A 24,845-nucleotide genomic window follows, 5' to 3' on the forward strand; every position below is an offset into this window, starting at 1 on the left:
ATGTGTCACTGTTTTGAGAATGTCACCTGCAGTGAACACCGAGTGTCTTATTTTGAAAATTAACCGGAGATTTTATTGTCTAGTCGGCGCCTGTGTTCCTGTCTATCTCGATGTGTTCTGTGCTAAATTGATGCGGTGAGCTCCGGCATCCGGCAGAAATAGAAGCAGTGCATATTTCACCGGAGAGCTGGAGCAGCAGCGGAGCAGAGAGACGGCGCAGCGGCCGTGGTGGAAACTCACCCACTGACTGCTCTTAATTGTATTTTTGTTTATGCCGTGCTGGAGCGGAGAAGGACCGGAGACGCAGCCGGTGGAATTCGGCCTTGACTGACCTGCACTCTGAGCGTCCGTGCTGGTGGGGTTGGTGAGTCCTGGCATGTTGTCTTCAGTCAGCTCTCCCTCCGCTCTCTTCACTACGTCTATACTGCCTCGACACTCTCCCATCAGACGCATCTGGAGGAATAATATGAATTAAAGATATTTAGATCACACCTTTTAAAATGTGTGTTACAAATGGTAAACAAAAACTAAATAAATAAATACGAGTTTTAAGAATATTGTGATAATCTGATTGATATTCTACGATTACTTTTAATTACCTTCATTAACATGCTTAGGCACAAGCTCCTATAGCTCGTATATTAAACACAAGCCAAGATAAACACTTCATGGTTAAACATAAAGAATTTGATTTATACCAAATGACCATTATTTAAATTCTTCAGATTATTTACTTGTAAATGATCTAAATAGATAAAAGACAAAAGCAGAACATTTTACACTCTACAGAAAATAAAAAAGTTGAATTTCTTCAGCGGATGTTGTCAAAAAAATGGTAGACCCTTGCAGAGGCATTAATAATAACTAAATAAAAATAGCATTCATATCCCTTGATGGACTTCTTTGCTGTTAAAGGTAATCTATGATCATCAAAGGAAAATGTAACTGATTCATAAACATTTAAAATGACTCATAATCTCTTTCAGTTCAGGACTCACATAGCCCATGTAGGTGGAGTCTACGTCGGGGCTGGAGGTGTTGGCGGTGGCCTCTCTCTGCTGGAGGTGGAAGCGTCCAGCGTCCAGAGCCTGGTCCAGCTGCCTGAGGCTGGCCTCCAGCTGGCCTGGCTCACCTGCACAGAGACCACAACACGGGTCAAGAAAGCTTGGAGGGTTCAAAATGATCCATGCTAACATTGTTCTTTTGTTTGCATGCTAGTCGGTGGGGAGTGATGCTGTGATGGCATGCATTAGACTGAGATGCAAAATAAAGAGCGTGACTTAACAGAAAAGAAACACAGGTGGTCAGGTTTTTAACACATTAACAATGATATTAGCTGTGAAATAAATGACAAAAAACACACAAACACATAAATAAAAACGGTTAATATTAGCAACCTCAGCATGCAATGGTGTAAACTTTGCATTTTTTTAATATACACAGATTTTTTTTCTGGATGGTGGGACATGCAGCCTGAATGATGCTAGTAATGTTCAGTAAAAAAAGAAACTTGTTTTAGTTTATGGCATGCGCTCCTGTTTCATGCTGTGGCACCAGGGGGCACAGTTTCCTACCAGAAGACGATCTCAATGTTTTCTGAGTCAGTTTCATATAGGCCTCTGGGCTCTCTGGGATAACTACATCTGGGAAGAGAGACATACAACAAACACTACTTATAACGTGGGCATAATTGATTGTGATATCTGTGCTAATCTATTATATTGGACAAAAGGGCAGCAATGATGTCTTTGTGGCAGAACTAGATGTTGCTTTGAAAGTTTCAAATGTGGCCCACTGAGGCTGTGATGGGCTTTAAAATTATTGGACTTCATTTGAATAGTCGGTGGTTCAGATTTCACCTAGTTTGAAAAGATAGAAGTGTTGCCCTGCTTTCGCTTTAACTTCCACAGCAACCAGTTAAACCATTACAATGCTGGAAATGCATTATACATACTGTAATACATTTTCTGGTGACAGAATATTTCCTCACCACTAAAACCATTCTTAAACTCATAAGAAACAATTCTTAGGTTGTATATGATGTGTCTGTCATTTCCTAATTGTTTTCTAACTAAAGTAGATAAAAAAACATTATACTTTTTTTTAAACTAATATAATGCAGCCCCAAAGAAATTTGATATTTTCATCCACAATCAATCTGCAGCCATATCCATTAGCCAATCATCCATCCCATCATACAGTTGAGTGAGAAAGCTGCACTGACCTGATAGCACCGTGGCAGCTGTCCTCAGATACTCATCCTCCTCCTCCTCCTCCTCCCCCTCTTGTCCTGGGCTCCTGTCTCCTGCTCCTGCTGGGCTCTCCAGTCCTCTGCTCAGGTCATAGTCATGGTCCCACTCTAAGGGGATGGAGTCCACGCTGGCTGGGGTGTCCCGTCCAGAGCGGTCTGCCCGGACCAGGGCGGTGGTGCCCGCGGCCTGCCGGCTGGATGTCCGGGGCAGAGAGGAGTCGCCCCACTGCAGCTCAGACAGGTCGCCAGCTTCCTCCATGTCCAGCTCTCTGTCTGAACCATCCAGCTCGTCATCGGCCAGCTGGGAGAGGAGGGAAGGATCATGTTAGTGGAAGGACAAACAGGTGAACGAAAGGCCAGAAGACACTTCAAAGCTATAGTGCAAAACTTTTTCATATAAAAGAATGTAGGTTACATTCAAGCCATTGCCAAACGTGTTCTGTTGACACAAAGTTGATAAAGCCTATCAAGTGTTCAAAACTCTCTCTGTGTTTTTCAGTGTGGCGGCGTTGATAAATCCCCATCCCCCCCGACACTGCCGCAAAAATTCCCAAGAAGCGCAAAGACGGAAAAAAAAACGGGACGTACAGCAGAAGGACTAACCTTATGTAGATGCGCCGACAGTGTTGTTGTAATTCCTCAGAATTCCTGATGGGGGCATACTATTATGCCCCCATGAGGATGCACTACATGCACTACAGCTTTAAAGGTTAAAGAATTTCAATGAAGGTGTAACTAAGAAATGTGAGGGCACAACTCATACGGTAATGTGAGGTGAGTTTGTGTATGCTGCACTGACTGTTAACATGAGTGTATCTTCTGTTCCGTACCGGCTGTCAGTGTGAACTATGTTGGAGACATTTTCAGCATGTGGCGAAGGAGGACAGCTGTAGTGTACATGTTGTAATGTGGTTACAGAGCACTGTGTTCACTGAGGCAACACACAGTTCACTTGTCTTTACAGTGAGACTCAGTCAGTGCTAAACACATTAAGTAGTAACTCGTGCCACACCAGCTTATACTTCTATAACGTACTGTTTGATGTGTATTCATAATGCCAATTTATTCTGTGAAGCAGAAATTTGCATAACACATTTCCATAAAAAGGAGTGAACACTTATTCAACAGCCTTTTAGAAAGCATCAGAATACCTGTCTTATGTTAACTGAACTTATACTTGTGTGTTAGTGTGTATTTCCACTCAAGTAATATTGTTTTCTTGTTGGATGACTTAGTGTTTCTGCGTGTAGTCTGTGCCTCTTTACTCACAGGCAGCCGTGTGAGTTTCTTGTAGTATCTGTCGACTCGTCCAAACACCTCCTGGCAGTATCTCTGCAGCTCCTCCAGCTCTTCCTCGATGACGGCTGCGTCCAGAGGTTCACTTTTCTCAATCAGAGAAACGCCCTGACCTAACACCAGCTCAATCTTCCCTGTGTTCAGACTGATCTCCTGCTGGAACGCCTGAGAAAGACCACACAAAGCAGAAGAACTACACTTAACAATAATACAGAAAATGTCTAATAATCAAATGATAATTTCAAGTATTTGATTCATCCTACACCCAATTAAAAGATTAAATTAGTTTATTCCGCAAATGTTTCGGTCCTTTGGCTTGATAAGGGACTTAAAGCAATGTTTTGATTTCTGCATATGAGCACAGAAAATGAGTCTTTGAAGTTATTATATATTTTCGTACGTTGTATTCTAAGTTTCTAGACAGTAATTATAACATGTTTGTCCCATTTTATGAACTTATACTGTACACACTGATAGAAAATACTATATTATTGTATCTCAGTTGTATACACATTTAAACACCGAGTCTGCCAGTGTATCTTACCCTGAGCTGCTTGATCTTGGCCTGTACGTCACACTCAGAGAAATGCTCTATGTTGGTAAGCTGGAGGTCCATCTCCGTGAGCCACACCAGGATGCTGTCTCTTGTCGTCTCAAACTCCTCTCTCTGGCCGATGAAGTGCTGAATGAACAGAGGGAAACATAAAAAAAAAACAATGGCTAATTGTTTTAATTGATCCTTTTTGACATTAACTTTGGTGGTATCTTAAAAACTATGTTATACCATACTGGAGATTGCTTAATCAACTCTGGAAAACCTTAGTCAATCAATGTGCCAACACTCTTAGACTATGTTACCTTGAGTCTGCGTAGAATGGCGGCCACCCTCTTCTGCAGGTTATCCCATCGCCGGTTCCCATCATGCACCATTTCTCTGAGTCGGCAGGAGGAGTCGGTGCGGTTCTCCCGCGCCAGACGACGGTACTGTTTGTTGATGAGCTCCAGCTGGGTCAGGCACTCCTGCACCTGCCGCTGGAAGGCCTGCGACAAAACAAACACACCCACATATTAAAGCTCTGCACAGGAAGAACGTATATGAAGTCACACATGCAATATAGTATTCTGCTTTTTATGGCATGCATGCACAGAGAAAAAAAACCTAACTAATTAACCTCAAAAGTAATTCAGACTGTAAAATCAGGTTCTAAAACAATTTTCTGTTCTGTAAGAAAAAATTGGTGTCAAAAGAGGATCGCTTGTTATTATATGGTTGTTACATGTTAAAGATTGAAATCCAGAAATATGCTGTCAATCTATGCTTAACTAAAATGAACTTTCCAATCAGGCACAAACAGTGCAGATCCCAGTGGAACCGAGCCAGACAGTCAGCTATGTGCATGGATGTGCACGTGCACAGTGACAGACTGCAGCAGCTGAGCAAACCAGCGCAGACGAGTTTGAGCCACTTGACACCTTGACAACTTTTTTTTCTCTATGTCTCCGCTACCATGCAGGGACGGCGTCTGTCTAGAGATTTATATTGCTCACATGGAGAAAATATACACATAGATTTACAACAAGACATACCGTTGAGTCTGTGTTTTTGTACTTTGCTACCAGCTAATGTATACATGCACACATAGTGCAGCAGCAACTGTATTTCACATCATTTGACAACGAAAGCAAAGTAGACAAACCTCAAACTTTTTAAGCTCCTCTTTAGCGACAGTATATAGAACTCCAGAGGAGTTGGGCAGAGCTGCTGTCCTTTCTGAGGTCTTCAGCCAGTCTTCAAACCTGGAGTAATCATCCAGGAACTTCTGCCACAACCTCCACGTCTCCTCAATCCTGCACAGAAGATTTGCTCAGTTATGTCATGCCTACATTTTCTTAAATATAAACATATTATTGTGTGATTAGGCGATGGCCTACTTAGGACACACTTAACCAAACCTTTGATATGATCTCAACTACGTGTGATAACTTTGCAAAATTGAAAACTATCACAAACAATAATACCACTGGCTTACAAGGTTTGATTCTTTTCAGTAGTGCATGCATATGAACACAGAACACAAGACAGCAATAGTCTATGGGGTACTGATACTGACTTGAGCCTCCTCTCCATAGACATGGCACAGATGTTCCTCCAGCGTCTGTCCAGCCCTCTGGTGGCCTGCTGGATGGAGTCACACTCTGTCTCTGTGGAGCAGGCGTCACAGTCGTGCAGCAGGACTTCACACAGGTTCAACACAGACGCCACGCCGGTGCTGTGTTTCTCTATGTCCCTCTGCAGCTCCTACAAAGCATTCAGAAAAAAAAACTTGATTTTTGCAGCAAGGTTGTGTGTGTGTGTGTGTGTGTGTGTCTGACCCTTCTTTCAGACTGCTCCACATCTTAAGTGTCTTTATGTTTTATGATAGACAGCAAGCTTCTTTTAAATAAGGCCATACATCACTTCAGCGAACATCTCCCAACAGTGCACGGGAACAAGGAAAACCGCTAGCCAGCAAAAACTACAGTAAATGCCTTCGTTAGCTAACAGGGCTTCTCTGCAGAGGAAGGAGGTCAGCGGGGTCCTTAGAATCCAGTCCACATTTAGAGCGGCCTCTTGGCGGCAGGAGGGATTACTGATACTGAATGTGGGCCAGCTTCAAACAAACTACCAGAGATGTGTGCAATGCATGAGTCATGTTATGATTTCCTCATGTGGTTCAGTGTTACTCTGTTTCCACAAGCTCAATTTGAGTCAGATTGTTCTGCAATCATTTAGTATTAACAGAAAGGTACACGTGTGCATGTTTGTGTGTGTGAGGATGCTTGGAGTGTGCATATGTATTGTAGTAGTAGTAGTAGAAGTTGCCTTCTGTTATTACTACATACAAGTCAACTGCTGCAATAGTTTGTTCCATTCTAAAGGTAGAGTCAGCGATTCTGGCGAACGCTTGTTGACAAAATCACTTTTTGTGAAAAATCAGTGAATATCTCCTCATGGTCCGCTACCTGTATGTACTACTGTATAAGTGCGCTGAAAAAATCTGGTGATAATACATATACTAGGCTATGTAAAGTGTCATATAATCAAAGGGTATGTAAACAAAGGTGGCCCACTGTAGCTAGCAACATGCCCGTTGACAGAGTCTAGGCTGTGAATTAACAATGGATTTTTTTTTTCAGAGCACACATTACTGACAGCCAGGTAGCGAATGTTAAGGAGATTCTCACTCATATTGACCAAAACTATTTTTGACAACAAGCATTCTCCAGAATCGCTGACTCCAACAGACAAAGCAAACACATCACTGAACTATTGTGCTTTGTATTTGTGTGGCCCAGGACTCTTTGTGTGTGCTCCCACTTGCCTGCTGCTGGTTGATTTTCCTCTGGATCTCCTGGTCGTCACAGGTGTGGTAGACGATGGGCCTGGAAAGCTCCGTCTCGATGTGAGCCAGCCACGAACGCAGGCTGCTCATGTTTTTATCTAACTGCTGCACTGCCACCAGGGTCTCCCTCAACTTCTTCACCCTGGTGGAACAACACAGTCACAATCAACACGTGGCACCACTGTAAACACTGACGCAGACCGTGTGGTAAGGGACAAATGTGTTTAGTCAGTATAACAAGAACCATAAAACACACTGTAAATATAACTGCTGACTCTTTCACCTGATTAAAAGGATTGAATAAAAGATATATCGGAGGCAATGTGATTTTTTTTTTAGAAATGTAACCAAAAATAATGCAGAAGAGGAAACATTTTAAATTCACCAGATAAACACATTTAAAACATCTCTTGTATTTGTTTATGGATTTCAAGTAAGAATGAAATAAAATGCACGCCGCAAAAAAACACTCTTTGGAATAAATCTTTTTTTTTTTTTTTTTTTACATTTCAGACATATAATAACAATGAGTTTTTATGTGCCACGTTCAGCTAAACAGAGAAGAAAAGTAACACAAGTATGAGGATTATATGATTATATCGGGGGAAGATATTTCTGATGTGAGTGATGAATCCTTTATTGACCCTACACAACAACTGGACAACCATTTTGGATCTGCAAACGCCTGGCATTTCCAAACCCTAGCCACTGCAGTCAGTGTTATGTGAATCACGTTTAAATGAGCCAACATCCAACTCTTACAACAGCTTAAAATTCAACACCGCACCCCGCAAAGCAATGCAACTCCCACTGTCTCTACACAGACTTGATGACGAATGAAGGCGGCCATTCAATATGGCATAAACAAATCACAACCTAATACATAATAGACACATTTAGCAGGTCTACTCTATAATCACTTGCCATCCTGCAGCTCTAATGTGCTGCATGGTAGCAACTGCACACCACATCGTAAACAGCACCTAATTCAAATTTGTAAGCACTTGTTTTAATCTGTTGATTCACAGGTTTGCACAGCTTCATAAGGTCATTTTAATTACGATGTCAATCACACAATGACACTATAATCACAAGTGACAGTGACACTAACACTCCTGCTTTTGTCTAAACTGTCTGGAACTTAAAGTACAGTCCCATCTCCACCCAATGCTGGAAACCCAGACTGGTTAAAACAACACTTAAGAAATGACTTTGACACACCAGTTAAACTAGATCTGCAGCCAACCATGAAGCTAAAACAAACAGAAGTAAATAAATATTGCTGAAAGAAAACAGAGACCTTTAAGGCCGTTGAGCAGAAACATACACAAGAATATTTTGTTGATGCCGTTGCACTCCACATAAATAATCATGTAAGAGATTAGAAATGTGCTCTTATTTCTTACTATTTACTATGAAAGATAAACTAATTGCATGAAGAAAGTACACTGCTGTTTTTGAATAAAGTTTGTCCTGCCTGTTGACATCGCAGTCACAATCCGGCAGATCCTCGCTTGGGCATCCTGCCATATTCTCCGTCCCTAAATCCAAAACCATGGGGGAGCGGAATTCCCAAAGACAAACGGTAACGTCAGGAAGCGTCGCGGTGTCTATCCGAAACACTCTTCTCTTTGGACTGCGTGCTCCACATGGGACTCTCTGTAAACTCTGTCGGTGCAGAAGGGGAGCGGGCAGTGGCGGGGTGGGCACAACTGTGACTGATCAACTGTTGCTCTCCAAGGTTGAAAAAAGAGAAGCCCAACAAACAGGCGTGAGTGTACATGTATGTGTGAGTGTGTGTGTGTTAGTGAGTGCCTGAGAGTGACAAGTGCTGCTGTTTCTAAAAACAGACTTACAGTCAGAGGCATGTGCTGCAGAGCTGGCCTGTGTCGTCGAATCATTCACCATGCACACAAACGCAGTGCAAACAGAAGCAAAGGCTTGAGGCTCCATGAGTAAACTTTGCTGTATAGTGCATAATGCGAAGAAAACTTTTCCAATAAAACAGGTATGCAGGAGAAAAATAATAGACCATTGTTTCCCCAGAAACGTAACAACAACAAAAATACTTAAAAAATGTTTGATAAAAAAAAAAAACGCTCCACTTTCAGCTATTTGCTCCCAATGACAACTATAAACACTCTCCTGTTTTTTTTTAGTTACGGACTAATATAACAGACAAAGAGTGTGCAGCTGTCTGTATGAGGTCAGCCACGGTCCTCCCTTTCTTCCCTCTACGGTCCCAAAGGGCAACAGCCGGAAGAAAGTCGTTGAGAGGGGGGGGGGATGGGGCAGGGGGTCAAAGTTTGGGTAAGGTCATTTTCAATTCATAACATATAGAAAAAGAGGTTTATATTTTCTGTATTGAATCAACACAAAGATGACAAAGAAAACAGGTAATCAGAAGCAGATTCAAAGGGCATTAAGGATTCAGTACAAAACTGGTTCCAGCTCAAGGAAACAGAAGTGTCCAGAGTGCCAAAAAAAGGTGGATGGAGACAAAAAAAAAAAGGAATGTGACCTCTCTGTGCTTTGTTTTGCAGCTTCCACTAAATGGAAACCCCCCACTGACAGCAGCAAGAAACTCAGGAAATGCCTCTACAGCACTGTGGGAAAATTAATTTTCCCTATGACATGGTGTGTTAATAAACTTCTTGACTTAGACTTTCTTGAATAGTTTCAACCATATTTCCAAAGCACTTAAAGAGATCGTACATGAAACAACACCTCCCATATTCTTCACAGTGCACCCACCTTGCAGCGATGAGGTCCAGCAGGTGTTGCCAGCGCTCGCCCACTTTGCTGAGTTTGTGTTGGATCTCGGAAGCCTTGCTGTCTTGGCTGGCTCGGGACAAGCGCTCGCCCATGATCTGCAACTGCTGCTTGTTCTCCTGAGCTACACTGATCTCCTCCTGGTAGTCCTGGGAGAGAGACAACCAAGCAGGTTAACACTGTTATTTCTAAAGAATTACACTTTTGCATTCATGGGACACTATTTTGCAAAAAAAGGGGGTTTAAGCAAACAACTCTTAACTCCTAAAATTTAAACTAGCATACTATGGTACACACCACATTACTATATACATCAATTACAACATAGCAGTGGACAAGATTTTAAATGCTCAAGTCAAAAGACTCAGGGTTCAACTTGGATCTAGTTCTACTGAGTGTACTGGTGCATGCATGGAGGTGTGCTGAAATCACCTTGCGCAGCTTTTCAATCATCTCCTCAATGCTGATGTCTCCATTCTGAGAGACTTTGCTCTCCATCTGCGTCAGCCACTCACACAGCTCCTTGTTCTTCTCATTGAACACCGCCCACTCATTCAACTTCTCGCTCACCTGCTGCCTGCGCAGGGACAGCTGATGGGGACAAAGGGAAGGACGGAGAGAGGGATTAGTGGGGACAAGAGAAAGGGAGATGGGAGGATATGAGAGAGAGAAGAGAGCAGGGGGAGGACGAGAAAAACAGTCAAAACATGAAAGGTAGGAACTATTGAGGGAAAGACCAGTATTGGTTAAAGATAAACTAAATAACATTACATTATTAGAGGTCTGATTGCAGTCGTATGCTAAAATCAACTAGGGAGAGCTAAGAAACAAAACCTTGCTCATGCAGCCACCATAAAAAACCCAGTCATGTCAATTATTACATCCCCTCTCAATGTTAAATAAACAGCCCTTTCACAGTAACACACGGCTCACATTAACACTGTTGGTCCCGTGATGTCCGAAGTGTAAGCAGTAGATATGGAAAATTAGCCACAGCCGTCTACTTCAGCCCGGGATATAACCAGGGTGCAGGCCAATGTTATTAAATTAAGATATGATCACTCTTTATCTCAACACTTTATTTACCACTGAAAGCTTCCACTAACTGAATTCTGCTAAAGGCACGAGTTAAATCCACTCATCCAGGATCTAACAAAAGCACACATTGGTCTGCTATTACACAGAGAAAATCCCTTTGAATACTTACTGGAGGAAATAAATCGACTGTCTAAAACACCAAAGGAAAAAAAAAAAAATCGTAAAGTCGTGTGCTGTGTGAATGTACCTGGTGGCAAACCTCCTCCCACTGGCGCTGTAGCAGCCGGAGGCGTTCCTGTAAGACTGTGATGTCATCAGCACTGACCACGCCCTCCAAGGAATCCCTCAGCAGAAACAAGGAAGTAAGGTCATCTGTCCAGCTCTCCACGCTGCTCTCCAACTCCTGCATCCACATGACACGGCAAGGAGATGATTAACAACACTAACCGAGAATTAATCCACAGCCTCAAATGCACTCAAACTAGCCTGTTTTCTCCTTACCACCAACAGCCATTGTCAAATAGAACAGGGAATCCACAGAACAGAAACTATTGTAGCTCAAGTGCAGCTGCTGTACCCTCAGAAATAGTGATGTGGGAAAAAAAGACACATTTCTTCTACTTGCAAGAATGTGTTACATTCAATGAGAATAAAACAGCTACGCTCAAGGGTAAAGGCAAGATAAGGTAACAGGTCCAGCTAACCTCGCATCTCCCCCTCCTCCGTCAGTGTGATGGCTTTGCTGCCGGGTAATCATTTGTGGATGCCTAGTGTCTGTCTCTATTATGCAACACACACACACACACACACACACACAGAAAAGGAGGCACACACACATACATAAAAACACCCCCACTGCAAGCAGGGATGCTCTCTCTCACTCTCATGCGCATGCACCCTCTCTTTCTCCTCCATCTACCGCTGTCCCCAACCCCCTCTCTCTCTCTCCTCAGCTGATGCTTACTATGTACTTTTGCAGCCCCCTTCCTCCTCCTCCCTAAGGACTACTTGTCATGGATGAAACATGACTGCATGCAAGGTCCAGTGGTCAACCATTCTTTACTAAGACAATCAGAGCTCTTTATTGGATTTTTTTAAATTTTATTTAAAAATAATAAATAAATAATTTTAAGTAGATAAAATACACTAAGTGCTCTAACCAGACTGGAGAATAAACAATATCTATCACAACAGTCTGAAACCAGACAAACAAGGTCACATAATGAGACAGCAGCTGATAGATAGAGATTCTTGTTTTTTTTTGCTGCTGCCCCGTCTGTTCATCTGTTTGTCCCCGTATCCAGATTAAAGGGTTAGAGGACAAGACTTTGTGTGTGTGTGTGTGTGTGTGTGTGTGTGTGTGTGTGTGTGTGTGTGTGTGTGTGTGTGCAAAAGTAAGAGAAACAGACCAAGAGATACACGTAATAATGTGCTTATGCATTCAATGCCGAAAGAAAAATATGTTGGTATTGCATAGATGGGAAAAAAAGCTAACCTGAAAGAAAAATACAATTTCAATAGATATGTGTGTGTGTGTGTGTGTGTGTGTGTGTGTGTGTGTGTGTGTGTGTGTGTGTGTGTGTGTGTGCGCATTAATCATTATTATAGATTCTCCTCACCTTGCATCTGATTTGCTCTGAGTGGAGCTCCTCATGGTGGTCAGGCAGCTGCACAGACAGCTTTCTCTTGAAGGCCCTCAGCTTCTCCAGTGATGCATTTATGCCCTTCTCGCATCGCTCCCAGTTCTACATTCACAAACACAAACACGCAAACGCACACACTGTAAGAATTGGAGCATAGAAGTCACACACACATGAACACTCAAACACACGCATAGACTGCAGATTTTTCGTACTCAGGGAAGTTGCTATAAATTCTTCCTGGAGCTGCAGCAGTACGGGGAACCAGCAGAATACACAATCATGAACTGACACACACACACACACACACACACACACACACACACACACACACACACACACACACACACACACACACACACACACACACACACACACACACACACACACACACACACACACACACAAACAAACTGTCTCACACACACACAAATCAACCCAAGGCTGAAGTCAGGCTGCATCCATTATCATGCCATAGACAGCACATTCAGCTCTGAACCTCCCAAGCAACACCATGAGCCAGAGTGATACAGCAAAAATCCAACAGCCAAATAGAATTAAAGCAGCTTCATGACGAAAGAGGGAGGTTCGGCTCCAAAGGGCGCAGATTACAGCTATTTTTAGAGTCTGTATAACAGTCCAATTCAGGATAAAAAAGGGTAACATTTGGTAAGAAACACTGCTGAACAGTGGCATACCTGAATCAAGAGTCATGGAAAAGAATAGGCGGTAAAGGACACAAATAGCTTTAGTAGCTAAAGTGCAAATGCGAGGACCCCGTTCAACAACATAAATACACTACGTCACTCAGTACCATTCAAAACAGGGAACTATCACAGCTTGTAAAATCAACCATGCAGGCTTCAAAATCCTTACAGCTCACTGCACAATGACCGCATGTGTGTGTTCATGTGGATGTGTGCTCTGGGCTGCCTGGCACTAGAAGAAAAGAGTGTGGGCAGATGCTCGGCAATTTGTCTGCAGACAGGAGTGAGTGTCTTCCATTTCTGTCCTTCTCTGCTTCTTTTCATGACTTAAGGGTGCAAGCACATTTATTCATGTGATGACCTGGTTTCAACGTTGTGCATGTACAATGTGGAGGAGGGCTCATTAAGGGCTCAGATGTCCTTCAGCCCCCTTCACCTCACTTTTACTGCTGCAGCACATTGGAGACACAGCAGCTAGCTTTGCCTTCAACACAGACTGTCTTTGAATGAGGCTTCACATAAGGTACCTGCCATAGTACAGGATGTCCCATAATCATCGATAAGTAGAAAATTCAAATAAGTAGAAGAGTAGTTAAATATAAATAAATATACTAAGACAGAGAGAGAGAGAGAGCGAGAGAGTGAGGGAGAGCGAGAGAGAGAGAGAGAGAGCACACCAAACCAAGAATAAATAAAGCATTTTGACTGTTATTCCAGGTAGTTCCTGGTAGTTGTGTCTGACCTTTAGAAAGCCATGTAGCTCTCTTCTCTGCTGGTCCAGGCGGTGGTGGGCGTGCCTCCACCTCTCCTGTATCTCCATCAGCTCAGTCTGCAGGCTGGACTCGGCTCTGCCGTCGGCTGACAGCAGCAGGCTCCGGCCGGCCTCCACCGTCAGGATGTAGCCTCCCTGCTGCCTCTGGAGCACGCGCTCCCTCAGCTGCAGGAGCAGACACAGGGGGCACAGGGGGTACGGGTTAACTAATGGAGTCCAAGGTTTGAGGATGGGGTTGGGGTGAGGGTTTATTAGCAGGACGCTTATATTTTCTAAGGTCAATTAAGTGTGCAATTAAAATATTTAAATGTCCTCTCCCAATGACCTCAAATATAATTCAAACTTTTAAAATGATTCAGGGCAAAGTGGCAGCTTCACTGACTGAACCCATCCCCGACCTCATCCACCTGCTTTTTACTTTAAATAAATCAGAATGAGAATTGTGATAAAGCATATATTTTGTAGATTAGCCACCTTCAAAGGAGATTGGAAATTTGAATAGATTGATCAGTGACTTTGTAAGTATCTCCAAAGTGCTGTGACCTACTTGTATCTGATCTAACAGGTTCCTGGCCTGCTGCAGGGCCACCGGTTCCCCTGGCTGATGTACATCCGGATCACGGGTCACTTCTTGAAGCCACTGTAGCAGCTTCTCCGACATCTCTCGGTAGCTCTGCCACTGGCGGACCAGACTATCAATGATGCCCCTTCGCTGCTGGGCCCGCCTCACTACACCCTGCCACTGATTACTCAGCAGGGCCAGCTTCACACTGAAGTCATCTCTGTAACAAGGACAAGAGTTAGAATACAGTGTATGCTCTTCTCAGTTGGATAATTTTTTTTTGTAATATATATTGTGTTTACCTGTCATCCACTTGTCCCTGGTCCAACATATGATGGCCGTCAGTGATGATGGAGTAGAGAATCTGTTGCCTGCTGAACATCTCTGCCTGGAACAACTGTACACATACATACATATATAAATAATGACACCGTACATACAATGACTAGCAAGTAGCACAGATGTATTTAAATTCTTCTCTGACCTCATGGTCTCTCTGCTGCTCCAGCAGACTCTGGTAGTTGCCTGAGATCTCAGCAGCCAGCTTCTGTTCGGTCTGAGACAGGAAGTCCATCCAGGCCTCACACTTCTGCAGGAAACTCTGCTGCTGGAGCAACACTGCCTGCAGTTTACTGGAGAGGACATAACAAGTATTAACATGTTGTCACTACTAAAGTTGTCATCTCATATTTGACTGACACAGTTATAAAGCATTGTACTGTAGGTATGAAACAATATTTGAGTTGCCAGGTTGTAAGCTCATATATGAGTAGACACATATATCTCCTGCAACACCAGTGTTGTATTTTTCCTATTTTTTTTAGGTAACTTCTTTATTAATCAGCAAGGACCCTAGGAACTTTTTGACCTTCTACTTTTGGAAAGAAGGTGGAAAATGAGTATGGTAAAAATACATTTTGTAATTCATCATTCATTTATACCTGCAGGCTTGTTGGTTTTATTGTAAATTCAAGAGCATAGAGCTATTTATTAATAACTCACTGAACTTTACAGCTACAGGCAAAGCCTTCATGAATAATTTGTTTATAATATATTCTTCATAGTAGCTAATTATGAATGTGTGAACCCCATATTAATATCTTACTAAATATTAATGATATATTTAGAGAAAAATTACAAATGACTTTGTTACACTGCGGATGAAATTTTAAAACATTTTATGTCTTAAAGACAATAGAATGTGTCCATGATATTTCGTAATACATTTTCTCTGTTTTGGTGGGTGTTTGTCTTGCAATATAGTGGTCACTGACTGCAGAGTGCTCCTACAAACAAGATAAATGTGAAGGTTTTAAAGGTACAGTACCTGAATCTCTCAGTGAGGTGAGCACAGTGAGCCGCCCAGGCTCTGTTAAGACTCTGCAGCCGTTTAATGTCTCTGTCACTGACCGGCAGTCTGTACACCGACTCGTTTACACGTTCCAGGTCTGGAGACAGACTGCTGAGCTTCAACAGGGGAACCTGGGAACACAATATTACACATTTAGTGGGTGAGTTGGGAACAAACATGCAACAAGCGAATGATTTGAATCAAAAGTTGTTGTTTTGACATGTATTATATGATCAAATTATGCAGATGTTAAAACAGATAATATAACAGTCACCAAGGCAGTTTTTCATACCTTGAGTTTTTCCATCCGTGTCTGCACCATAGTGATATCTGGTGAGCCGATGGGGTCCGACTCCTTCAGCACCTCCTCGGCCTCCTCAGCCCCACGGATCAATGTGTCCAGCTGCTCTCTGAAACCTTCACAGGCTTGAGATCCAGACTGCAAACAAACAGTCACACAGACAGTAAGAATACAGATGTGATGGCCTACCAATCATATCCCCTTATTCATATATTATGGTTGTGTTTAAGAAACAGTGCTGTGTATGTCCAGGGTTCCTACACATTTTCCATTTAAACATTTTATACTTTCCAGACTAAAATTTCCAGACGTCTTTCTTGCATTTTCAGTCCATATTTGACATCTGAGTAAAAATTGTTAGATGCTTATTATATAAAACACATTTTGTTTTCCCGACCTGTAAATTACTCAAATTAGATAACAAACTTTCCTATACTGTGTAGGAACCATGTATGTCATTCCAACCCCTACTATCCTTCCTACCTGCAGTACTTCTTGCTGCCTGTTAAGGGCGTGCTCTAGTGTTGCTAGGCGATGTGTGAGTGACAGGTGGTCGGACTGCAGGGCTGCTGAGGAGGAGGCGTCGACTTGGCTCTTCAGCTGCTCCCCTAAAGCCTGCAGCTGCTGGAGGGACTGCTGCGCCGAGGCCTGGTCACCAAGACACGCCTGCAACAGTAATGTCATCAGAGGAGGAAGGTTGGGAATAGAGCCACTAAAAGTTTTTAGGTTTCGAAAAGTCAGAGAAAGTCATTGTATTTACATGTATATTAATGGAACAGGGACAACAAGACTAGATATTCAATACAAAGGCAAAGAAAGACATGGTATATTTTCCATGTCTTTCAGGAAAAGGGAAGCCTTGACATGTTCAAACTTTCAGGATTCAGCCGAAATTGTCACATATTTTTGTACTTTGGTGTTTATCCAGTGGAGAGTCGAGTTAATAAAATGTTGCTTAATACATTGAGATGAGTGAAGCAACGGTCTTGTGTAAAGCTTTATTTGAAAAAGAAAAGACGGCCCGTGCATCAACAACAATTACAGTTCTTAACCGCTAACCGTTTACAGCAGTCAAAATAACTGCCTTAGGACAGAGTGTCTCTAGACATCACCCAGCTTGGCCCTACTAGCCCAGTGTGACACCGGGGCACCCCTGTAGTGTAAATCAGGGGCCTGTCATTCCCTTTGCTGTCTCCTTTTCAAAAGGCTTTTGTTTGATTGTGCTGTGAATCTACATTCAAGCGGACAAAAGGGCACGGCGCAATTTGGTATTCTGCAGAGGGGACAGAGGCTTTGTGAATCCTCATAGTGAGTTGACTACACGCTTTGAGGCTTATTCACACTCTGAGAAAGGAAAGGAGACTGAGGGATAAGATAAAAACCAAAATCTAAAATTGTTTAAAGCATATACTGAAATCCTGTGTTGTACTGTTCCGTTAATACATACATTGCAGTCCTTTATCCAATCACAGCTCTCCTCGTCTGTGATCTCCCTGTCGGTGGCGCTCTTCAGCAGGCGATCAGCACGTTCGTCTTGTTTCTGAACTGCCATCACACATCGGCCGTACAATGACTTGTAGCTCTGCCACAGTCCCAGCAGGGCTTTGCTGCTCCTCAGCTGATCCGAGATCTGCTCAAGTAGACCGTTCCACCTGTGACAGAGGAGAAGATACACAATGTCACACGCTGACCTCAACTCAGAAGCTAGTTGATGTTGATGTACAAAACATTTTTTTTTTGTACCTGATGTTGACTTCCCTGAGGGCTCTATTGAGTGTTTCAGCCACAGATGGGTGGCACTCAGTCAGTAGCTGATGTGTTACGGAGCCAAACTTCCTCAGACTGCTCTCCTGTTTATCCATCTCCTCCTGCAGGTTCTTAATAATACATGTGCCACAAACAGTTACCTTTTCAGCTTTAAGGTTTGCAAATTTGCTTAAAATACATTCTGTTTATGAGACACAAATGTCAATAAGGTGTGGTTTAGAGTTATCTTTTTTTACTAGGTAGATGTTCCTGTTCACAATGACATTCAACAGTGAAGCTAGACCCCTCACCTTCAGACTCTCCACCTGCTGCTGAACGGCCTCTAGAGACCCGTTAAGAAGGCCCAGCCTGGACACGGAGTATCTGCCCTCCATCAGGTAACCATTAATCTCCTCTGAAGCTCGCCGGTACAGAGTCCACTGCTCCAGCACCGACCGCAAGCTCCCCTTCATCTGACTTATCTGTTGGGAAGAATGGGAGACAATACGTGTTTGTGTCTTAATGCACAACAGGGAAATATAGGCAGCAACCATGAGGGGTTAAGGGATCCAGGGTGCTCACCATGTGGTCCAAATGAGCCCACGATTGGTTCAGCCCTTTGAGGGTCTCTTTGACCACAGAACATGCTGCTCCTTGCTTCTCCTTGATAAGAGCATTTCCTCGCTCCCCTGCTTTCTCTAAATCCTTTTCTTTTTCTTTCACTAAATCTTCCAACTCCTGCAACAACAGATTACGTTTCAGATGTTTTCAGAAATATAGACTGTACAAAATTCTGTGTGGGGCATACATAGCAGTGCTGTATGCTTTCGTACCTGACAATCTTTAAGTGCATTTTGCACCGATGCTACATCCTCTATCCTGTGTCTCTTCTTCAGTTTCTCCTCCTGTAACGTGAGCCAGGTTTTCAAGGCCTGGACTCCATTTTCATGCTCCAACCAACCTTCCAAAAGTCCTTCCAAAATCTGAATCTAAAATACACACAATTCAGAACAACGTAAGACACAACAAATATAGGTAGAAAATATTGCAGCAGGTCACTGACTACACTGTGACATTACCTTTTCACCTATTAGCCCCTGCAGTATCTGCCACCGTCTGTTCATTGCTCCCAGCTTCTCAGCAAAGTCTGTTTTGTCACTGCGCTTCCCTTCAACATCCTGACTGCTGATCTGCAGCACCGACTGGTTCACAAAATCCACAGTCAACTGCTTACACGTCAGATCTATGCGGAAACCCTGTAAAAATACAAATGAGAAGCGATGATGAGAGGGGGGGCGGGCGGGGGGGGGGGGGGGGGGTCTTGTTCAAATCTGTAAAGTATGACAATGCAATACAATGTCTGTGTTTGTATAATGAAAATTCAATAAACATTTTGCTGCAAAAAAGAGACATGATGAGACTGTGATAAGGAAGAATATGGGTGGCAAAGAGCTGAAGGCTAATAATAAACATTTTGAAAAGTTATTTTGCAGCTTGACCAGAATGATACAGCTACTGTTTTGTACCTTATACTTCTGCAAGAAGTTCTGGACCACATCTGAGCCTACAGCTCCCACAATCTTGCCCTGGTCTTCATCTATTATGTTCTCCATGAGAGAAATCCAACTCATCAGCTCTGTGATAGCATGCAGTGATGCCAGCTTCTCCATTTGCAACTAAGGGATGAGAATAAAATAAAAAAGCATAGTACAGTATCATTACATATGTCATGGTAATGCTATCAATAAACCCCATAGGAAATTACTTTAAACATTATAAATTGACATTTTTACAAAAAGATTAAAGTTGTGATTAAAGTGTAACAGGTGTTGTTGTCAGACCTGGTGTAGCTTCTCTTGTACCACAGGAATACGACTCAACAGCTCAGCCCACTGTGTGTCGATTTGGCCCAGTGCTGTCCTGAGACCAGCCGTGTCTACTCTTTTCAATCGCAGAAGCTGGTTGCCTGTGCTTAGCACAGATGAACGCTGAGACGACTTAGCATCCACCTCTTTGGAAAACTCCTATCAGAAACAAATATGACCGGGAGCGATATTTGGTGAATCTAAATATGCATTCATTAAAAATATAGATGAAATCGGTGCACAGTAATTTTTTTGCAGATGACAAAACTAACCAGGAAGGCATAGAGGTGGTCTCTGACAGTCTCCAGCTCCTGAGGCACCGTCACTGACTGGGTCGTCCAGAACTCCAGCCGGTCCAGAGCTGACTGCAACCAGTGGCTCAACTCTGCTGACTCCCTCTGGTACCTGAAATGTATACAGTTTAGTTCAGACATCTTCTGAATTATTTAGAATATAATTGTTTTCATATATTCAGCCTCCTGTCTACAATTAAGATAACAGCCCAAAACTATTTGGCTGACTCTCGTACTGTAGCCACATCATTTATTTGAGGTTTGATTTCTTGACACACTGGCCAACACAACAACACATTTAGACCATCTTTGGAGCCTGACCTGCTCCAGTGTTTTAGCGTGGAGTCGAGGCGGTGCAGTTCCTTGTTGACCTTCGTGGTGGAGGAGAGCCAGTGTTCTCCCAGCTGGGTCAGCTGGTTCTCCAAGTCAGAACAGCCAACAGACAGGAGAAGCCTCTTGCCCTCTTCCAGGACTTGGTACAGCTGGGGCTGATGCTGAGTCAGGCTGGCCTTCAGACGCTAGAGGAAAGACCAGAAAACAGACGGATACTTGATACATTACAAACTCAAGAAGTCAAGGTAAGTATTCAGATGACATCTTGATACAGCACAAATGCATTTATGTGTGCTTCTATGCGTTTTAAGTCTGCAGAAAGTTCCTTGCCTGGAAGAGGTTGATCCTTTCAACAAGTCTTTCCTCTGTCTCCTCCACCAGGCCTACGGTGGGGATGCTACACTCCACAGCCTCCAGCTGTCTACACAGCGCCTGGTAGTCTTCAACAAGCTTGCTCCATGACTTTCAAAGAGAGGGGAAAGAAGAGAAGTGGCTAAGTTATTGTATTCCACGTGTTGTTTCATGCAACTGCACTGTACTGTTCCTATTTGATTTTATGAATCACTCAGTCCCACCTCTAGGATGCCCTCCAGCTCCACTCCCCTCCCGTGGGCCTGTTTCAGCACACTGTGGGCTAAGGCCATGGTCTCCTCCAGGACCTGGCTTTCCCTCTGCGCCACCAGACCAGACACTTTGCTGTAGAACGTCTGGGTGAGGATCATGTGGCACTCCAGGCCCTGGAAAAACTCCTGTTTTTAAGAAAAACAAAAACATTTGACTGTTAGAGAAGAAAGAAATTGGTCTCTAAATGAACAACACTTGAACATGTGAATCTCAGTGAAATGCTTCCCCCTGTTCTGCCCGCCTCCTTACTTTGTGTTTGTCCAGTAACATCTGGACCTCTATGACTGAAGCCACAGTCATCTTCTGATCGGCAGCCATCTTGTCCTGGGCGGTGTCCACCAAGTCTGTGAGGTCGTGAAGTGCAGCTTCATACTGAGCCTTGAGAGACAAGCTGTGGTTCAGGCTGCTACGTCTGGAGCCCACCATCAGCACCAGCTCCTCATATGCATCCTAATAAAAACACATTAGCATATCAGTCTTACTAGGTCTTACAGTACTGGGGGGACATGACCCCTTGGGGCGCAGACAGAGTTTGATAATACCTGTAGTTTGAGAAGTTCTTGGTTGGAGATTTGGTCGGACTGGAGTCCCTCTGTTCTGGTCTTCAGCTCTGTCACTCTCTGCTCAAACTCTCTCAAGCTGTCCTCCACCTCTGATAAAGTCTACAAACGATGCAAGTTAATAACAAATTGGAAATCATTTCTCGGAAGCTACTGCAGCTGTTGGATTTGTATATCTTGTATATTTTGTGAATCATACCTCTATCTGTTTGGATGCAGGTCTGTCCACGGTTCCAGACATCTTCTGCAGCAGCTGGTGTTTACTTTCACTCAGAGCTGTGAACAGCATCCTCAGTTCATTCTGGCAAGGACAACAGAAACAATGTTCACCCTTATCAAGTCACTAAAGCAATGCTTAATAGTTGAACCAGAATCAGCCTGGTGGTTCCACAGTCTCGCTATTGTACCTGGAAGGTTGAGTGCTCCTGCAGCCTGTCCCTCATGCTGTCACAGTGTTGTTCCAGGGTGGAGTCAAGCAGCCCCATCCTCTCCTGCAGGCCCTCCAGTGTGTCCTCAATCAGGGCTCGCTCCTCTCCTCCACACAGCCGGCCCGCTGCACCACCCACAAGGTCTCTGCACTGGTTCACCTCCCTGGTCATTGCCTTCAGCTGTTTATTTAGACCCTAAACGGAACAGAGGAGCTCAGGTAAGCAACACAGATAAACTATTGTGTATATAAAAAACAACCTGTTAACAGTGTCTCTGGACTAAAAGTGTCTTTGATACCTCTAGATTTGTCAGTTGTGTCTCTGTATCTTCAGACAGCAGCACTGGACCAGAGAGCAGCTGATTCTCAGCAATGTCCAACCAGGAGGAGGCTGCTGAAACAGCAGCATACAGGTCCTGCTGGAACATTGTCCCCCCTAACGATGTAACCGGTTTACTGTCACCACTTGCAACCTGTGAGGAGGAACAAAGAATATTGACTTCACTTTGAAAGCTGTCAGTAAGAATGGTTATATCCTCTTGGGAAACCAAAAGTAATTCAAGTAAGGTAAAACATCTGTGCTTCACCTCTTGGGTGATTCGTTCCAGAGTCTGGCTGCAGACCTCAAATAAAGCTCTAGGAGAGTGAGAGTCCTGGCTGGAAGACTCGCCTCTGAACACCACGCTGGGGCTGGAAAGACGGGATCGGTGGAGGACCTGCAAAAAAAGAGTGTGAGATGTAAGAAACAAAGCACAGTCAGACATAACAGTAAGAAATGACATGAGAGTAGTGGTTGAAGAAAATTCAAAGAATCAAAATTAAATACAAAAAAAGAATGTATTAAAAAAAACGCATCAAACTTAGAATAAACAAAACTGAATGATGAAGATAAAAAAATTGACAATATATGGCATGTGTACCGGGCTAAGCTGGTCCTGTTCCAGGGAGCCGAGGGACAGCTGCAGCTTGGTGCTCTGATCTTTATTCAGGTTTTCCCAGCGCTGTCTCATCTGGTCCAAAGGAGACAAGGTCTCAGCCTCCAGCAATACTCCTCCTGGGATGGACATCTCACTGAGGGAGGGAGAGAGGTGTGTGTTATCATTGTAAACCTAAAATAAAAACACGGCCTGCCACCCAAAACAGTTAACCTAGGTTGTGTGTTATCATAAATCTTGTTTTACCAATGTGATTTAATTTGATGTGTACTCAGCTGTTAAAATTATTTAATTAATAATAGAATCACAGCTAAACTCAAAGCACAGAATCCCCTCATTGCAGAATTAATGTGTGACGGAGAAATGTTTGTTCATTCTGTTAAAGTTATACACATGTGAGAAGAATAGAGGGAGGAGGAGAAAGTACCTGTCCCCGTTGGGTGTGGTCTGTTGGCTGAGTAACTCTTCTCCAACGCTGGCTACAGACTGGAGCAGCCTCCTCTGCTCAGCTACTTGCTCCTGCAGCTCCTATGAAATTCACCATACAGCATTAAGGCCACAAAATATAGGAGTTATGTTAGATTTTAAGAAAATAAGTATCCACTTTTTAGATGAAAGGGATTCGAATAGCCATTTGGTTTGTTCAAAGTAAAAAAACGATGCAAAAGTTCAGCTTGCTTCTTACCCTCTGTCGAAGAAGGTTGTCGTGGTGCTGCTGCGTGCGTGTGGATCTGGCCTGTGAAAGCCATTCCTGGACATTGGGACTCTGGGACAGAGATGAGTCCGGCTCACTGTCCTCCTGCTCCTGCAATGAACCCTGGGACAAAGACAGATAGACTTAAAAACATAAGAAAAAAATCCCTTTTTGAGGAAAAGGATGGTATAGTTTGTGAAGACAGTAAAGGGAACACAGCACCTGGTAACCACTTTGGTTCAAATAGTAGACAAACTTAAATATATACAGTCAAATTGAGATTGCTGCTAGCATTTAGTGTAGATAAATAAGCTGTTGTAGATCTTTTTTTAGAGTGATTTTGAGAATGAATGAATGTCATTATTTACAAAAAGCAAATTGAAGGAGGCAGAGCAATTTTTTTTATTTTTTTTCAGGAAAATACATTTATGTAGAAATTGATAGATTTAAGTAGAATATAGTTTTTCACAAAAGGGGAAAAACCACAAAGCAAAAAAGCTAAAATGTTGCATCATCAGAAACACACCTGATGCAGTACATTTAGTGTAGGCATGTGATGAGGTAGCATCCTTTTGTCTGCTGTATGAGGCCCATTGTGAGACACACAGGCTCTTGTTGTTCCATCGTGGAAAACAGTGCACTTTTATGAAGGAGCATGACACGACCTTTAGTATTTACACAATACGACCATTGATACTGTTACACAGTGTGTCACATAATGCAGCACAGTGCAACCAAAATGACACAGAGGCAAGGATGGAAAGGAGGCGCTGGGAAATGGAAAAATACATTGGAATGTCCAGGGGGAACAAAAGACACATGACCTCTGATCTCACCTGTATGCCCACTTGCTTGTCCTGTAGCATCTGCTGCAGCTCCATCAGGCTGTCTTTGAGGGAGCGCAGCTTAAAGGAGAGTTGCTCTGCTTCTCCCTTGGTCTCTGCCCGACCCTCTAACAGCAAGCTCTCGCTGTGGACCGACAGCTCTGACAGACAAGACACCTTCTGCTCGATCTCAAACAGCATGTTCTGGAAAGGAGGGAGTGACAGTTGACACAACCCAAAATCTTGAGCAACCATCTCATAATTCTGACTGCTTGAAGTAACCTGCTATGGGTCAGCCGTGTGGAACACAATGACAATCTTCCTTGTGTCGTCACCCTGAACATCAGGAAATAGCAGTTATGTTAGGGTTTCCAGCTCTTAACATGTGTGGTCCAGAGGCTTCCACTCAACTAAATGAATGGAACCTTCCATCAGTAGCACTCTCACTGTGTCTGCCTCACCCTGTTTAAC

At 43.3% G+C, this 24,845-nt stretch overlaps 1 protein-coding gene across 1 annotated transcript in view; it reads right to left on the reverse strand.

Annotated features, from left to right (window-relative positions):
* Positions 1 to 24,845, reverse strand: part of syne1a (spectrin repeat containing, nuclear envelope 1a) — a gene marked incomplete at its 5' end in the record, with an annotated part of 117,391 nt that overhangs the window by 6,626 nt on the left and 85,920 nt on the right. The window contains 43 exons of the mRNA XM_080047663.1: positions 333 to 453; positions 999 to 1,132; positions 1,575 to 1,643; positions 2,225 to 2,552; positions 3,521 to 3,712; positions 4,092 to 4,229; positions 4,406 to 4,588; positions 5,245 to 5,395; positions 5,659 to 5,846; positions 6,910 to 7,072; positions 9,685 to 9,851; positions 10,135 to 10,293; positions 10,988 to 11,143; positions 12,360 to 12,485; positions 13,830 to 14,024; positions 14,407 to 14,641; positions 14,724 to 14,818; positions 14,906 to 15,053; positions 15,749 to 15,903; positions 16,065 to 16,211; positions 16,557 to 16,739; positions 17,521 to 17,725; positions 17,817 to 17,950; positions 18,131 to 18,301; positions 18,402 to 18,557; positions 18,653 to 18,808; positions 18,899 to 19,075; positions 19,346 to 19,495; positions 19,661 to 19,843; positions 19,957 to 20,089; positions 20,299 to 20,495; positions 20,641 to 20,772; positions 20,886 to 21,059; positions 21,184 to 21,384; positions 21,477 to 21,596; positions 21,694 to 21,795; positions 21,902 to 22,117; positions 22,221 to 22,394; positions 22,509 to 22,637; positions 22,842 to 22,992; positions 23,284 to 23,384; positions 23,542 to 23,673; positions 24,387 to 24,578. Of these exons, the coding sequence (XP_079903789.1) occupies positions 333 to 453; positions 999 to 1,132; positions 1,575 to 1,643; positions 2,225 to 2,552; positions 3,521 to 3,712; positions 4,092 to 4,229; positions 4,406 to 4,588; positions 5,245 to 5,395; positions 5,659 to 5,846; positions 6,910 to 7,072; positions 9,685 to 9,851; positions 10,135 to 10,293; positions 10,988 to 11,143; positions 12,360 to 12,485; positions 13,830 to 14,024; positions 14,407 to 14,641; positions 14,724 to 14,818; positions 14,906 to 15,053; positions 15,749 to 15,903; positions 16,065 to 16,211; positions 16,557 to 16,739; positions 17,521 to 17,725; positions 17,817 to 17,950; positions 18,131 to 18,301; positions 18,402 to 18,557; positions 18,653 to 18,808; positions 18,899 to 19,075; positions 19,346 to 19,495; positions 19,661 to 19,843; positions 19,957 to 20,089; positions 20,299 to 20,495; positions 20,641 to 20,772; positions 20,886 to 21,059; positions 21,184 to 21,384; positions 21,477 to 21,596; positions 21,694 to 21,795; positions 21,902 to 22,117; positions 22,221 to 22,394; positions 22,509 to 22,637; positions 22,842 to 22,992; positions 23,284 to 23,384; positions 23,542 to 23,673; positions 24,387 to 24,578 (6,919 nt within the window). The remainder of the gene's footprint in view (positions 1 to 332; positions 454 to 998; positions 1,133 to 1,574; positions 1,644 to 2,224; positions 2,553 to 3,520; positions 3,713 to 4,091; positions 4,230 to 4,405; positions 4,589 to 5,244; positions 5,396 to 5,658; positions 5,847 to 6,909; positions 7,073 to 9,684; positions 9,852 to 10,134; positions 10,294 to 10,987; positions 11,144 to 12,359; positions 12,486 to 13,829; positions 14,025 to 14,406; positions 14,642 to 14,723; positions 14,819 to 14,905; positions 15,054 to 15,748; positions 15,904 to 16,064; positions 16,212 to 16,556; positions 16,740 to 17,520; positions 17,726 to 17,816; positions 17,951 to 18,130; positions 18,302 to 18,401; positions 18,558 to 18,652; positions 18,809 to 18,898; positions 19,076 to 19,345; positions 19,496 to 19,660; positions 19,844 to 19,956; positions 20,090 to 20,298; positions 20,496 to 20,640; positions 20,773 to 20,885; positions 21,060 to 21,183; positions 21,385 to 21,476; positions 21,597 to 21,693; positions 21,796 to 21,901; positions 22,118 to 22,220; positions 22,395 to 22,508; positions 22,638 to 22,841; positions 22,993 to 23,283; positions 23,385 to 23,541; positions 23,674 to 24,386; positions 24,579 to 24,845) is intronic.

Source organism: Ammodytes marinus, assembly GCF_949987685.1.
Source record: "Ammodytes marinus genome assembly, chromosome: 19".
Lineage (NCBI taxonomy): Eukaryota > Metazoa > Chordata > Actinopteri > Uranoscopiformes > Ammodytidae > Ammodytes > Ammodytes marinus.